The 18,356-nt window shown below is 37.4% G+C and overlaps 1 protein-coding gene across 1 annotated transcript; it reads right to left on the bottom strand.

The window, feature by feature from the left end:
- Nucleotides 1–3,815: 3,815 nt before the first annotated feature.
- Nucleotides 3,816–18,081, bottom strand: LOC131936341 (uncharacterized). Its single transcript, XM_059293276.1, has 6 exons — nucleotides 17,971–18,081; nucleotides 16,246–16,400; nucleotides 7,151–7,284; nucleotides 4,844–4,988; nucleotides 4,373–4,488; nucleotides 3,816–3,946 (listed from the first exon to the last, which is right to left on the bottom strand). The coding sequence occupies exons 1-6, from the start codon at nucleotides 18,014–18,016 to the stop codon at nucleotides 3,874–3,876; spliced, it is 669 nt and encodes a 222-aa protein (XP_059149259.1). The 5' UTR covers nucleotides 18,017–18,081; the 3' UTR covers nucleotides 3,816–3,873.
- Nucleotides 18,082–18,356: the final 275 nt, after the last annotated feature.

Genomic DNA, 18,356 nt, shown 5'->3' with positions numbered 1-18,356 from the left:
AACCCTGTAATGTGTGTGATTTTGTACCCAAAGGATTAAGTAAAACTTTAAACTCGGCACCGTAACACTCTAGTATCTGTAATATTATACCCAAAGGATTGCGTAAAACTTTAAACTCGGCACCGCAACACTAGTATCTGTGATATTATACCCAAAAGATTAAGTAAAACTTGAAACTCCGTACCGTAACACTCTAGTGTCTGTGATTTTGTATGGTTGTATGTGGATGAGTCGTTCATCATCCAACCAAACGACCAGCACTTCCTGTCTGACGATGACGTCATTGACTGTGTCGGTAGAAAGAAGCGTAAAGCCAAGCTGTATAAGAAAACACACGATTGGTTAAGGTTAAGGCAGGGGTTTCGAGCATAGTTTTACCAAGTAGATTACAACCAGCTATAGAACATCCTACACAGATAATGTTAGTGCTAACTTTAGTGAAGATTAGGATTCGAATTCCAACAAAGATTATGTAGCTAGATAAAGCTGGTATGTTACATAATTACAATTAACTAAACTAAACGTGCTTACAAGTCATAAAATTATAATATAATAGTTTGAGACGGTGTGAGAATATTTACGTTCTCAAGAGCTGGAATGGCCACTGGTACAACTTTGATCTCAATGACGTCTTGTGGACAGGCGGGGTCAAGCCGACCTGGGTCCCCACTGTTGCTGAATACCCCAGTGGCTAGCTTGAAGAAGGTGTCAAGTATAGGAGAGTTGCATTCTGGGGAAACACCAGCATCAGATAAACAACTACTAGCTGTTGTGATTGTGTTATTTAGGCTTTTTAAAATATTTTTTTAACTATTGGTTTTTTTTATATTTTTCAAGTGAAAAGTCCATTTTTTTTGTATTACAATCAAACGAAGTTGAATTTCATCAGCTTAGGGGAACACTATTTTCCCAAAATTACTATAACTTTTAACTAAAGCTTGATGTCAGTTACATATGCAACATGTTACTACTTATGAATCACAAACGATTAAAGTATTTCTTTTCATTCTAGACTTATGGTCCTATTTATTTGTAACTTATGTTTCTAAAAAAAAACATTTCAAAGTGTCTGTTGTATACTGTTATTAGAAGTTTTTTCAACTACATGTAGGCTATGTTGCTATTTGGAGGTATTCTAGCTATTTGTTGTTTATACTGTTATTTATTATATTCTGTCTACTATTGGTACAGAAAGATAAAAATAAATGCTCTGCAGCAGCTACTAGAGTACGTTTTTTTACAACTAGTTTCATTCAATTAATTGTCTACAATTTGCTGCCAAATATAATTAGTATTTACTTACGTAGACATAGCAGAGGCGAAACGAAAAAGGAAACGGAAATGGAAATAGCCAACAGAAGCATAGTTGACCCTCCTGTCTGTTACTGGACACCCTAGTAGCTGGACGGAAGATGTTCAGTACAGGAGAACTGCATTCTGGGTACACATCGTCATCAAATAAACCAACACAGAAAGAAACGGAATTTTGAAAACGTCATTCTGATTTTTTTGCAGTCTTTTAAAATGTTTTATTAACTGTAATTGTAAAGCGTACGGAGATGATCAAGTAACAACACACAATGTAAGTTAACACAACTGTACATAAAGATTTACACACATTTTGTGAATGATACACATAAGGGACAACAACTACACATATAATAACCACGTTAACAAGGGGCACACAAAAAACTTAAGAAACACAGTAAAAACATTATGAACATACACACACTGACGTGTTGTTACAGTTAACGATTGACGTTAATTAGACGTATGATGAGACAATAAAGGACGTTTAATAACATACAACACGTTCAGAACAAGGCAACCATTACATCACATTAACCAGCGGTCGAAAATCTGCGGTTTAATTTGATGTCAATATGCAGCTCTCAAGTTACATAATAATTATATTTTATTTTCAAAACTAAAAAAAATATTATACTGTAAACACAAAAACAACTTTAAGCAAAATAAAAAAACAAACAATGAGAATAGGTAAAGTAGAGCGTATATGAACAGCTGACAGCCGCTAGGCATTAGACCCAACTCCACAACTGTGTTGTAGCCAGGGGGTGATCCATAAATGACGTCACACTCGTAGGGGGGAGGGGGGGTCCGTACTTTTGTGACGATGTGTGATGAGAGGGAGGGGGGGGGGGGTCAGATGTTGCGACGTCACATTTTTGCATTATAAAAAAGCAATGTTAGAAAACGAATTTTAGACGTTATTTTGCGTTTTAGATAACTGTTTTAATAAATTGTAATAGTTTAGATAAGATTTTGGAAAAATATCGATGTTTGAAAAAAAAATTCAACTGCAATTTTGAGGAGGGGTTGTAGGTTAAGGTGTGACGTCATTTTAGGGGGGGGGGGTCCTGACTTTTTGTGACGAAGTGTGACGGAGGGGAGGGGGGGGGAGGTACAAATCGTCAAAAAAGCGTGACGTCATTTATGGATGACCCCCAGCCCCGTGGCAATGGTTCATGCTTTTCATTACCAAGTGCGCATAAAAATGTTAGCGGCTCTTTGAAAATTGTGAAATTCTGTAGATTGTAATTTTTGGCTCTTTCGTCTCAAAAGGTTGCCGACCCTTGTATTAATCCATGCATCCATACACTACAACATAGTAAACATGTAATCATATGAACCTTACACACACCCGAACCTCACACCACCCCACACACAAACTCAGTTCAAACTTATTTAATAAACAATATCATATCTTACTTTCACCATAACTTACCCCATTACTGCTAAACACAACACATTATTGTACTATACCAATCATATAGGCCTACCTCATTACTTTTACCCACATTATGTTGTACTTTACCAATCACATAGGCCTACCTCATTAATTTTACCCACATTATGTTGTACTTTACCAATCATATAGGCCTACCTCATTAATTTTACCCACATTATGTTGTACTTTACCAATCATATAGGCCTACCTCATTAATTTTACCCACATTATGTTGTACTTTACCAATCATATAGGCCTACCTCATTAATTTTACCCACATTATGTTGTACTTTACCAATCATATAGGCCTACCTCATTAATTTTACCCACATTATGTTGTACTTTACCAATCATATAGGCCTACCTCATTAATTTTACCCACATTATGTTGTACTTTACCAATCATATAGGCCTACCTCATTAATTTTACCCACATTATGTTGTACTTTACCAATCATATAGGCCTACCTCATTAATTTTACCCACATTATGTTGTACTTTACCAATCATATAGGCCTACCTCATTAATTTTACCCACATTATGTTGTATTTTACCAATCATATAGGCCTACCTCATTAATTTTACCCACATTATGTTGTACTTTACCAATCATATAGGCCTACCTCATTAATTTTACCCACATTATGTTGTACTTTACCAATCATATAGGCCTACCTCAGTACTTTTACCCACAATATGTTGTTGTACTTTCAAACCCCAACCGCTTGTACTTTCCCTAACTACGACATACATCAAAGCTAGGCCCTGAGTTCAGAAACCTAACTTGAGATTTTTTTTTGGCTTAGCAATCATCCGATCTACCGCTGCCCAAGTATGACTACGAAGCTGGTGTCGTACCCATGGAGATGGATATTTGCATTTATTACAGCTGCTTTCCCAACATATGCAGAAAAAATGTATTTATTTTTCAATCAACATTTATTCATCCAAAAAAAAAAGTAAATTATCAGTGTATAACACATCAAGGTAATTTTTATGTTTATTCTCTTAATCAGATTAAGCTACTAAACATCGAGATAATGCAAAATACAGCTCAACCATTATTTTTTAACTAAATACTAAACGATGCCGAATATTTATACTCTATCTGTAGTTGAGCAGGTCAGGACGCCGGGCAGTTACATGGATCCCCACCCCCGTGGTTGTTGTAGACCATGTTTGGGGGGAGGGGGAATCTGAAAAAATATATTGAAGCAAAAAAAACAGTATTAATATTTTTTTAAACAACTACTTTTTCACAATGAAACTGACCTAGCTATATAGAAATTAACTTTACAAAGTATATACCAACACTCGTCTTGTAACATACGCCACACACTAACCTCTACACTAGTCTTTTAACTCTGACAAGCTCACTCTAACTTCTTCGATGGTCTTGTAACATACCATGTAAAACACCCACTAACTTCTACACTAGCCTTGTAACATATACCATACACTGACCTTTTCACTGGTCTTGTAACATATGCCACACAATGAGCCCTATACTGACCTTGTAACATATACACTACATTGACCTCTACACTAGCCTTGTAACATTCACCACACAATGAGCACTATACTGGCCATGTAACACCAAAAAGATTTACTCTGACACTGACCTCTCTTTTAACCAGATGACATAGGGAAAGTTGCAAGGTTTCTCATGGAAAAGATCCAGCACAGACACGAACGATAGGGCATTACAGCTGAGGCTGATCGTGTAAGTCGCCAACTCCTGGAAGAGAAATATATGTAGAAAAATATATATAGTAGACGACTATGTTTCCCATTGGAAAAAGGTCTGCCTGTTGAAGCATATTTTTCCCAAAATCCCAAACATGTCTGCGATCCCCCCTGCTAAACACATAGGTATATTTAACGCAAACTCTCAATCTACTCAGCAAAGCGAAGCAGCTTGTAAACAGTTTTATCGATACAATTACAAAGAAATTAACGTTTACTTATTTAAACATATCTTGCTCACTATGACGTTAAAACTGGATACACTAAAATGTTAAAATGGCTTTACCAAGACTGTAAACAAGTCACACAAAGACGTTGAACTGAGCCTTCTAAGACGTTGAACTCACCCCACCATAGTGCCCAGTACAGTCCGGCCAGGCTGCTACGAAATTATTGGACTCTATAGCTCTGTAGATGACCTCACACTCGCTCCTTGTTTGAAAAGATCCAACGCCAAGGGCTGAGAGTAATGTACGGTTAACTTGACCACCCCTAGATGGAAAATATAATAAACACAGCTTTTAATATAAGGGATCCAACTAGATTACAGAAGTCTAAATCCGCTACATCATCCACCTATATGTACCACATCATCCATCCCCCATTATGTACCACATCATCCACATATATGTACCACATCATCCACCTATATGTACCACACCATCCCCCCTAAATGTACCACATCATCCATCCCTTATATGTACCACATCATCCACCTATATGTACCACATCATCCATCCCTTATATGTACCACATCATCCACCTCTATGTACCACATCATCCACCTATATGTAACACATCATCCAACTATATGTACCACATCATCCATCCCCTATATGTACCACATCATCCACCTATATGTACCACATCATCCACCTATATGTACCACACCATCCCCCCTAAATGTACCACATCATCCATCCCTTATATGTACCACATCATCCACCTCTATGTACCACATCATCCACCTATATGTAACACATCATCCAACTATATGTACCACATCATCCACCTATATGTACCACACCATCCCCCCTACATGTACCACGTCATCCAACTATATGTACCACATCATCCACCTATATGTACCAAATCATCCACTTATATGTACCACATCATCCACCTATATGTACCACATCAACCACCTATATGTACCACACCATCCACCTATATGTAACACACCATCCAGCTATATGTACTACATCAACCACTTACTGCACCACATCATCCACCTATATGTACCACATCATCCACCTATATGTACCACATCATCCACCTATATGTAACACACCATCTACCTATATGTACCACTTCATCCATCCCCCTATATGTACCACATCATCCACCTATATGTACCACATCATCCCCCTATATGTACCACATCATCCACCTATATGTACCACATCATCCACCTATATGTACCACATCATCCAGCTATATGTACCACATCATCCAGCTATATGTACCACATCATCCACCTATATGTACCACATCATCCACCTATATGTACCACATCATCCACCTATATGTACCACTTCATCCATCCCCCTATATGTACCACATCATCCACCTATATGTACCACATCATCCACCTATATGTACCACTTCATCCATCCACCTATATGTACCACATCATCCAGCTATATGTACCACACCATCCCCCCTCTATGTACCACATCATCCACCTATATGTACCACATCATCCACCTATATGTACCACATCATCCACCTATATGTACCACTTCATCCATCCCCCTATATGTACCACACCATCCCCCCTATATGTACCACATCATCCACCTATATGTACCACATCATCCACCTATATGTACCACTTCATCCATCCACCTATATGTACCACATCATCCAGCTATATGTACCACACCATCCCCCCTCTATGTACCACATCATCCACCTATATGTACCACATCATCCACCTATATGTACCACATCATCCACCTATATGTACCACATCATCCACCTATATGTACCACTTCATCCATCCACCTATATGTACCACATCATCCAGCTATATGTACCACACCATCCCCCCTCTATGTACCACATCATCCACCTATATGTACCACATCATCCACCTATATGTACCACATCATCCACCTATATGTACCACACCATCCACCTATATGTACCACTTCATCCATCCACCTATATGTACCACATCATCCACCTATATGTACCACACCATCCACCTATATGTACCGCATCATCCACCTATATGTACCACATCATCCACCTATATGTACCACACCATCTACCTATATGTACCACATCATCCACCTATATGTACCACATCATCTACCTATATGTACCACATCATCCACCTACATGTACCACATCATCCCCCGATAAATACCACATCATCTACATATATGTACCACATCATCCATCTATATGTACTACATCATCCACCTATATGTACCACATCATCCACCTATATGTACCACACCATCTACCTATATGTACCACATCATCCACCTATATGTACCACATCATCTACCTATATGTACCACATCATCCACCTACATGTACCACATCATCCCCCGATAAATACCACATCATCTACATATATGTACCACATCATCCATCTATATGTACTACATCATCCACCTATATGTACCACATCTTCCACTTACTGCACCACAGTGTTGTCTGTGATGTTGTATGGCTGTAGATGGATGACTCTATCCACATCCAACTTGACAGTGAGCACCTCCAGTCTATAAATAGCTCCATTCACTCTCTCAGTAAACAAGATTGTAAACCCGCCCTGTAAAACAATTGGTAGGTTTGTTGTGAGCTATAAATAGACATTTAAAGAATAATGATTTTATTATGATACGGCTTGTGAACTTTGTTCAATAAATATAATTTCCTTTTTATATAAACGTGTTGAGTTTTTTCGAGTCAGATGAGCAGGATAAAAACACTCCATACGTTGTTCGTTGTTTAGGAAAAAAAGTCGATGGAAACCTGTCATCACTCTGATTCAACTCAGTCAATTTTTTGTTAGATTTCTACCTGGCTAACGTTATGTAGAGCTGAGCCTAGTTCTGACCACAGTATGTATTTACAGTTCACGAAAACAGGTGGGCTCTACTTCACCTGATCATCAGGTCCAAAATGTTACGTTTTTCTTTCTTTTTTTTTTAGAGGAGCGGATGGTGGTGATCCGATTTAATTCCGAACCTAAGTGACAATGGGAAAATGTGTGTGTGTGTGTTTGTGTGAAAAGGAAAATGAGGTGATAAAATCAGCAAAAAAAAGCCACACAAACATGGGAAAAGGAAAAAAATTAGTAAACTAAGGTAAAAAAAGTTCCAGCCAAACCGTAAAGTTCTCCAGGGATTCGATGTGCACTGGCAAAAATTCAGCCTCAATCAAATCCTGTGGACAGTCTGGGTCAAGCCTCCCAGGGTCACCGCTGTTGCTGAAAGTTCCACTCAACAGTTGAAAGAACGTGCCCAGGATCGGTGACTGGCATTCTAAAGACGGTACTCAGTTTAATATAAATAGTTATTAGAGGGTCATGACAGAGTTATTGTCTGGTGTAGAAAATAACTGACTTAACAAAGAAAGCAATAACAGATACCTGATTATAAGGCCAAACAGGAAAATCATTCTCAGTTTAATATCAAGGGTTATGAGAGGGTACTAATAGAGTTATTGTCTGGTGTAGAAAATAACTCACTTAACAAAAAAGCAATAACATATACCTGATTATAACGCCAAACAAGAAAATCATGCTGAAGACAGTAAAAAAAGTATTTGGGAAAGATGCAGCAATAATGTGTAAATTAAGCAGTAAGAACTAACTCACTGTTCTTACCCTAAGCCTAACTATTGTTCTATTCATAACCATAATAACAAATCAAAAGCAATACGGACCGAAAACTCCTTTGTAGGCCAAACCTAAAGTAATTTTAAAAACAACTACTTGATCTATTCCTAACCCTAGTCTTGGATTCAAAGTCACAGCAATTAGTTCTAATACTATATGTATAGATCTACACTGTAACTACAATTGTAGCAGTAAATTTAAACATAATTTATGCATTTTTGTTTGCAACATTAACAAAATGCTACTTACGTAAACACGAGCATGGTGTAATGAAACAGCAACAGAAAACAATAGCAACAACCAGCAGACGACGAAACATCATTCACCGCTACTCCCAACACGTAAATAAACAAAGACTGTCCGTGTGTTTTTATAGTTGATTACCTGTCATAGCCCATCAGCTTTGTAGAATGTAATGGTCGTGATACATAGACATTTATTGTCTTTAGCTGAGCAATACTTTTAAAAGTAAGGAATGTGGGATTTTGCTCTCATTTTTTGTACTTTCTCGTATATACGAAGTATAAAGAAAGTCTGATAATCTTGCAAAAAAAAAAAAAGATTGAGATTTTAGAAAATGTCGACGTTTTACACCTCCCTGATTCGGAAAAACATAGTTTTACAATCTTGTCCGTATGTCTCTGTGTGTGTATGTGTGTGTGTGTGTGTCTGTATGTGTTTGTAAACACGATAACTTGAGTACCATTACAGCTAGGTTGATAAAATTTCATATATTAGTATTATATCAAAATCGTAGATCCGTAACAGCTTTTCAGCGATTTCCGATAACCTTTCAATTTTTCAAAAGCCTAATAACTTGAGTACTATTTCAGATAGATAAACGAAATTTAACATGTATGTAAAAAATATAATTGCTGCCTTCTGTAAAATTTTGAGTAATTTCCGTTGACCGGAAGTAGTAATTTACGCTATTTCCGATTTCAGAAAAAACCTATGTGAATTTATAAAGTACTAATAATATTCCGCACTATTATACACATTTTGCTAGGCGTTCACTAGGTGTGCAATTCCTTTTTTCTACGAGATTTTATTCTATTTTAAAAAGTTTAAGTAGGCTTATTTAAAATGGATTAAAAACCATGTCTATATCCCGAGTTACCATCCCCTGTTGTTTTATATAAGAATATTCGAGAAAGTTTAGGGGAGATCACTCCCGGTTTATTTATAACGAAATGGGATATATTTTCCCTTCAACGCAAACAGCGTGGTATAACATAAATAGATCAGCTCATATTCTTTCCCCGACCTCTACAAAGCATTATTTAAAATTGGTACTACAGACCATTCAAAAGTCTTTTTACAAAGTTACCAATGTTAATGTTCACTTTATGGAAGGCAGTAATTTTATAAGGTTTTATTAAATAATTTTATTTAGTTCACAATGGTTGTGTAGTTGTTGCTTTTTGTCTGCCATATATATTTTTTGTATACCAATAGATAAACCTCCTAAAATAGACCTAAATTTAGAGCTACGATCGAGTAGCTTTAAATACATGTTAAGCCGTCACTAAAATGACGAAGAAAAGTGAAGATCTTACCGATTAGCCAGTGGCGCAGCTACAATTTTCGGGCCCCTATGCACACCTCATCAGTGGCCGTTAGACTACAACGGAATTAAACATGGACAACGAAGGAATCGACTGCTGCTTTCAAGAACAGAGTTTTAAATAATGTACATTTTATAATTTTTACATCTCGATTGTGGATTTATACTGTACTGTATTATTATGTACTACCCCGTAAAGTAAAAGATATTTGATTTCATATCACTTTTATTTGAAAAGCAAATGAACTGTAAGCCTGTAACATATAAGTAACCAAACTCAGTGGCGTCAAGAGACGGTGGGTGTGGTCCACATTGAGTAACACCATTTAGGCTGTCACCATTTAAAAATTGAAAACCTTACAATCAGAACTATGTTTTATCAAGTTAAAACAATACAATACAAGGGAGGGGTTATATCCCACCAAAAATTTTCGATTGTTGAAGGGGGGGGGGGGGGTACGGTAAGGTTGACACCTTCAATAAACAAACAGGGTGACTATCGTTATTGTGATCACTAACCAAACACAATTTTTTTAAAAGTTGCTCATGATTCATTTAGATTTGTTTTTTTCCAGGCTTTTAAGCTTACAAAATAATTAATTAGTTCCTTAGGATCCACTTTAGATGCTTCTGTATGTTCAATACTGATGTAGGTCTAGTTCTTTAAAACTGAGATAGTTAAAATGCGAACGACACCGATACCAGATTTATCGGATCTTAGATGCTGGGGCGAAGATTTGTCCAAACTACTGTTTAGACGCCACCAGGGCGTCCAGTATGACACCCTTGAGAGTTTATCACCCACCGTAAGTACAGTACCATAGGTAGACGGGTACAATCCCTGGTTTGGTTAAAGATGGAATGTAGAGGACCACTGTGCCCCTAGTATGTTGTGCTCTAGTGCTTTGTGTCAGGTGTACGCATGAGGCGTAGGAAGAAACCCTTGTTTTATTTTGACAGTTGAATCAATTACTATCCAGTACTCTTCTTGACGCTCAATCAAAGGATCCCGTGCACCCAGGTAGCCGTTGGGTATCTTGGGGTGTCCAACCGTTACTTATGCTGAGGCACCGATGAACACCCCCTTTTTTGATTGAGCAAACGATTTTTAGTAGCACTCCATATTGTTAGTGTATGGCGCTCATTAAAAAATATAGGCGCCCTTGTGCTCATAAGGGAGTCCTAGGCGCACCGGGTTACGCTACCGCTGGGGTGCCGGCTGATGCGCCTGTGCACTTCGACAGTTGAATCAAGTAGTAACACTGACCCGCTGCGCAGGACGTTCAACCAACGGATCCCCTGTGCAAAGGGCAGTAAACCGCATCGCTTTACTGCCGGGGCGCCGCCTTCCGAAAAAATAATGGCAGATAGAGTCTCAGGAGTCAGAGTTTCTTCCGGTATTTCTTCAGAATAATGACTGGGAAAAGCCCTGCCAGGAGTATTCTCAACAACTACCAAAGTTTCTTTAGGATTAGATGTTTGATGAATAAAAGACAGAAAAACATAAATCTCATAGTGTAAGTAACGCAATATTGATTAGAGACAAATTAGATCAGCAAACAAAATGTCATTCATGTCATTAATGTTTAAACTATCACAAAAAACATTGACAAGCCAATGTTTAACCTGTTAAACTATCAGCCTTATAGATCGGGTCTTCACTGTCAATTCCTCTATGTGATCATATGTGTTGAATGTTTTATTTTGTCTAGTTAAAAGGAAAACATGATTTTTAAAAAAATCAACTTTTAATCAGTGAATCACACATCAAGTTACTTTTTATGTTTATTCTTTTAATCAGATTTAAGCTACAAAACGAGTCCGACGTAATCAAACCTATATCTCAACCATTATTTTTAACGCAATATTCCTCAAGGCAGATATTAATTTGTAGTTGAGCAGGTCAAGACGCCGGGCAGTTACATGGGTCCCCACCCCCGTGGTTGTTGTAGACCATGTTTGGGGGGAGGGGGAATCTGAAAAATATATCAAAGCAAAAACAGTATTAATACTCTTTTCAATGTTTACCTTTTCACAATTAAATGAGCCTAATCTTATTGAAACTCACTTTACAAAGTATGTACAAAACACTGTTCTTGTAACCCCAAGATAAGGTACTCCTAAAAGCTTCACACTAACCTCTACACTATTCTTGTAACATACACCACACATTAACCTCTACACTGGTTTTGTAACATACACCACACACTAACCTCTACACTGGTCTTGTAACATACACCACACACTAACCTCTACACTGGTCTTGTAACATACACCACACACTAACCTCTACACTGATCTTGTAACATACACCACACACTAACCTCTACACTGGTCTTGTAACATACACCACACACTAACCTCTACACTGGTTTTGTAACATATGCCACACATTAACATCTTCACTGGTTTTGTAACATACACCACACATTAACATCTTCACTGGTCTTGTAACATACACCACACACTAACATCTTTACTAGTCTTGTAACATACACCACACACTAACCTCTACACTGATCTTGTAACATACACCACACACTAACCTCTACACTGGTCTTGTAACATACACCACACACTAACCTCTACACTGGTCTTGTAACATACACCACACACAAACATCTTTACTGGTCTTGTAACATACACCACACACTAACATCTTCACTGGTCTTGTAACATACACCACACACAAATATCTTTACTGGTCTTGTAACATACACCACACACTAACCTCTACACTGGTCTTGTAACATACACCTCACACTAACATCTTTACTGGTCTTGTAACATACACCACACACTAACCTCTACACTGGTCTTGTAACATACACCACACACAAACATCTTTACTGGTCTTGTCACATACACCACACACTAACATCTTCACTGGTCTTGTAACATACACCACACACAAACATCTTTACTGGTCTTGTAACATACACCACACACTAACCTCTACACTGGTCTTGTAACATACACCACACACTAACCTCTACACTGGTCTTGTAACATACACCACACACAAACATCTTTACTGGTCTTGTAACATACACCACACACTAACCTCTACACTGGTCTTGTAACATATGCCACATTAACCTCTACACTGGTCTTGTAACATACACCTCACACTAACATCTTTACTGGTCTTGTAACATACACCACACACTAACCTCTACACTGGTCTTGTAACATACACCTCACACTAACATCTTTACTGGTCTTGTAACATACACCACACACTAACCTCTACACTGGTCTTGTAACATACACCACACACTAACTTCTACACTAGTCTTGTAACATATGCCACATTAACGTCTACACTAATTTTGTAAGAACAGCTACTAACAATATGCCTGACACTAACCTCTCTTTTAACCAGATTATGTATGGCAAGTTGCAAGCTTTCTCGGGGAAAAGATCAAGCACTGAGACGAACGATATGCCGTTACAGCTGAGGCTGATGGTGTATGCGGCCAACTCCTAGAAGTTACACATACTTATAAGTTATAGATAAACAGATTTTGTAGACTACCTTGTTTTCCGTTAGAAAAAGGTATGTTTGTTAAATTACCGCATAATCCCAAACATGCCTACTATTCCCCCTGTTAAACATATAGGTACATCCAGTGGCGTAGGCAGGGGGGTTAGAAGGGGTCATAACCCCCCATAGACCCCTCGGTATATATATAAAGTATGAGGGGGAGGGGTGCAAATCGAAAGTTTGAGGGGGGAGTGCAAATCGAAATATTGAGGGGGGGGGTGCAAATCGAAAGTTTGAGGGGTTGCAAATCGAAAGTTTGATGGGGGGTGCAAATCGAAAGTTTGAGGGGGGGGGTGTAAATCGAAAGTTTGTCCCCGGGTAAAAATTGGACCCCCCTCCCCTTAAGACGATCCAGGCTACGCCACTGGGTACATCGAAAAAAAAAACTCTCGCCATGTACTCAACAAATTGTACTTACGCCTAAACACTTTTGTCGATACAATTACAAAGATGTAAATTTTTAGTTTTTGTTGAACATATATGGCTGACTTAGACGTTAATCTGGTCTCACTCGGTCATTGAACTGGTCATAACATTACGTTAAACCTGACCCAGAATACGTTACAATGTCGTTACCAAGACGTTAAAAGAGCCACACAAAGTAGCTGAACCGGCACTTCAAGAATTTACCTTATTATATCTTGCAGAAAAAGTAATTGCGCACCAAATGAACAGCACTTACCTTCAAAGACTTACCTTACTATATCTCGTAGAAAAAATAATTGCGCACCAAATGAACAGCACTTACCTTCAAAGACTTACCTTACTATATCTCGTAGAAAAATTAATTGCGCACCAAATGAACAGCACTTACCCCATTATAGTGCCCAGTACAGTCCGGCCAGGATGCCACATAAGTGTTGAACTCAATTGATCTGAAGATGACCCCACATTCGTTCCTTGTTTGAAAAGATCCAACACCAAGTGCTGATAGCGACGTCAGGTTTACTTGACCACCCCTAGATGGAATATTTTGTTAACACAGGGGCAAGCTAGAATATAGAAAATTTGAATCCATTACGAAACCACTGCTGGAACTAGAAAAATAAAATGGGAGTGATCTCTCCTAAACTTTCTCGAATATTTTTATGAAACACTACGGGGGATGACAACTCAGGATGGCCATGATTTTTTATCAATTTTTAAATACTTAAACTTTTAAAAATAGAAACGGATCTCGTAGAAAAATTTATATGCGCAGCAAGTGAACAGCAAACAATGTGTGTATAGTAGTGCGGAGTATTAGTACGTAATAATCATATGCAATTTTTTGAAAAATCGGAAATAGCGTAAAGTACTTATTCTGGTCAACGGAAATTACTCAAAATTTGACAGAAAACAGAGAATTAGATTTTTTACTTATATGCGAAATTTCATCTATCTTATATGTACTACGTCATCAACTGTATGTACTAAATGAGCCATCAATTTCTACTACATCACCTACTTTATTTAATACATCATCCAACCACCTATATGTACCACATCATCCAGCTATATGTATTACATCATCCACTTACAGCACCACAGTGCTGTCTGTAATGTTGTACGGCTGTAGATGGACGAGTCGATCTGCATCAATCTTGACAGTGAGCACTTCCAGTCTATAAATAGCTCCATTCACTCTCTCACTAAACACGATTGTAAACCCGCCCTGAAAAACAATTGGTGAGTTCTTGTGAGATGTATACAGACATTTAAAAAAAACCAGGATGTTATAAGTGAAATTCGTACGAAACTATTTGTTTAGTGTTTATATAACTGAATTGTTTTCATTGATTCATATGAGCCGGATACAGATGCTACATACAGTGTTTCTTTCAGACTACCTTTTCCTGGGGAGGGAGCACCTGATATTTGGGGGAGGGGGGGGTGGAAACTGGTAAAGTATATTTTGTCTATATAAATTCCATTTCGTTTTAGGGGGAGGGAGTAGACTTCCTTAGGGGGATAGACGGAGTCTGCCACACCCCCCCCCCCACCTCCGAAGAGTTCCTTGAAGAAACTCTGGCTGCATACGTTGTTCGCTATTTAGAATAAAAAACGTGTTGATATTTTCTAAAGGGGAAATCACGGCGGGCCCAGCATGTAGACAGCATGGCTGCCACCTGATATCTCGAGTTCTGATAATGGTCTTGAATGAGATTCCAGTCAGCCTGTGTTAGGTTCCTGAGTAGGGTTAGGCAGTGTTACGTCCGGTTTTCGGTTCAACTCAGGAAAAGATTCGTAGTTAACTTCAATACTTTTATTTGGACTCACTTCTTCACATAACAGAGTAGCCCTCGCCCTAACCGCTACCAACTGACCATTTACAATCGTTCACTCCAGCTTTTATACCGCATTCGACCTTGGGATAACAATACATAAACACACCGGGGTTAACAATAATCTAGGGTAAACTCAACTCACACACGCACTCTCTCCTAATTCTAGATTATTCTAACCTATTTCTATCTAACCTACAACTGACCCGTGACAGAGCAGTGCATATTTAGACAACGCTGTTCCATTATATGCCCGGGGTACAAAAAACATGTGAACTCTACTTCACCTGCAATGTTGGTTCAAAAAGTTACCTTTTCTTTTTGTTTTAAATAAGGGATTAGAAGGATCAGGGTTAATTCCGAACATATTTTATCATGGGGAAAAAGTGTGCATGTGTTTGTGTGGAAAGAGGAGGGGGTCGACAATGATAAAATCAGCAAAAAACTGAAAAACAATTTGGAATTTTTTTTACTTTTTACGAAAATTAGGATAAAGAAAGTTCAAGCCAAACCGTAAAGTTCTCCATGGACTTGATTTGCACTGGCAAAAACTCAACCTCAATCAAATCCTGTGGACAGTCAGGGTCAAACCGCCCCGGGTCACCGCTGTTGCTGAAAGTTCCACTCAACAGTTGAAAGAATGTGCCCAGGATCGGTGACTGGCATTCTAAAGACGACACGCAGTTTTATTTACAAATTCCTTTGAGAAGGTAAGTGTTTGGTGTAGAAAATTATAAATTGTAGCAAAACAACAACAAAATTAAACCTGCTAATAAGACCTAACAGTAAAAGCCATTCTAAATACAATCAATGAAAAAGTTTGTGGAAAATACGCAATAATATGGTGTAAATTAAACAGTAAGACATAACTTAACGTAGTTACAATGTGTCAACCTTAAAGAAATTTAAAAATAACTATTTGATTTAATGCCGCAACAATCACAGTTTAAATACCAACGTTTTTATTTTCTCGTATACGGAGTATAGAGGAGGTATTGCAATCGAGAAAAAAAATCGAAACCGAGATTTTAACAGATCGACGTTTTAGAGTCTGAAAAACTTAATTTTGCGATCTTGTTTGTATGTCTATTTGAGTGTGTGTAGCTTGAGTACCGTTACAACTAGGTGGAAGTAATTTCATATATAAGTATTATATCGAATTTGTAGTCGTGTATTAACTTTTGAGCAATTTCCGGTAACCGGAAGTGTAACTTACTCCATTTTAGGTTTTTCAAAAGCCTGTACTTGAGTACTGTTTCTGATAGACGAAATTTCCCATATGAGTAAAATATATAGCTCTGTTTTCTGACAACTTCTTTTTAAAAATTCGGGCTACTGGAAGTAGCACTATTTCCAATTTCTCAAAAAAAAAAAACATTTAATGTACTAACCGTCCCTGCTCTGGCCTGTCTAAAAACCTATCTGTAAAGGATCATGGCGTGTGTTTAATTATTGGTATATACCCGGCATTGCCCGGGTTGATGAAATATATTACTTTTCTGAAAGCAAACACAAACACAAGCACACACGCAAACGGAAACACATAAAAGAACGCAAACACAAATACAAACTCAAACGCCAACATCAAAACAAACTATAAAAAAGTCAATATTTTCTGCTTTTTTGTAATTCCTATATCAATGACTGTAATTTAACAAAGACATGTAATTTGAAAACTTTTTTTTTTAAATTGGAATTTTTGTTGAGTGTATACAATTAGTTTATTTTTATTCTTTGCAAATTACTTCAATTAAAATGATAATTTGTAAAATAAAAAAAATTATTTTTAAGGTGAACAATATTGATTTTTTGTTATCTTTAATTTCGATTTTAGTCCAAAAATGAACACTTAAAAAAACTACACAATGGCGATAAAGTCGAGTTTTTTTTCTATATTCATGTCTTACACAATTCCACCACAGAGGCACCGAGTCGTTTTGAGCTTTATATATTAAAATAATGTTTCGCAGTATTATACACAGTTTATTTGCTGTTCATTTGGTGCGCAATTATTTTTTTCTATGAGATTCTATTCTATTTTTTAAAAAAATAAGTATTTAAACATTGATTTTTTCAATGACTATATTCCGACTGCACTTAGTTCCATCCCCATTTATTTTATTTCATAAAATTCGAGAAAGTTTAGGGGACATAACACCCGCTTTACTAGATCTACACGTAGATATTGAATATATCTACTCAAAACGTCAAATTTATTGCTGTATTTACAAACTTACGTAAACACTGGTACGGTGCAATGAAGCAGACCAGTAAACGATACATGGTTTACCCGCTTAGCCCAACACGTAAACACACACAAATTGTCTTATGTGTTTTTATTGTTGATTTCCTGTCACAGACCGTCAACTTTGTAGAATGTAATGGTCAGGATACAGAGACATTTATCGTCTTTAGCTCAGCAGGACATTTGTGAGAAAATAGTCAGTGATCGTGTTATTACAAAATGTGTGGTTTTTTTAACTTTCACTACTACCAATCGATACAAAGCACAATAAAACATTAGTACCATAATATATTTACATTTCTTAATACCAATTTTGCAAACGTTGATTTTTAATCTATGGAGGTCTGCATTTTTAATAAGGTTTTAGTATATTATTTC

This window comes from Physella acuta, unplaced genomic scaffold (assembly GCF_028476545.2).
Source record: "Physella acuta isolate Inbredline_101_S28 unplaced genomic scaffold, ASM2847654v3 ptg000175l, whole genome shotgun sequence".
Lineage (NCBI taxonomy): Eukaryota > Metazoa > Mollusca > Gastropoda > Physidae > Physella > Physella acuta.
This window is presented reverse-complemented; position numbering and strand designations above follow the sequence as displayed.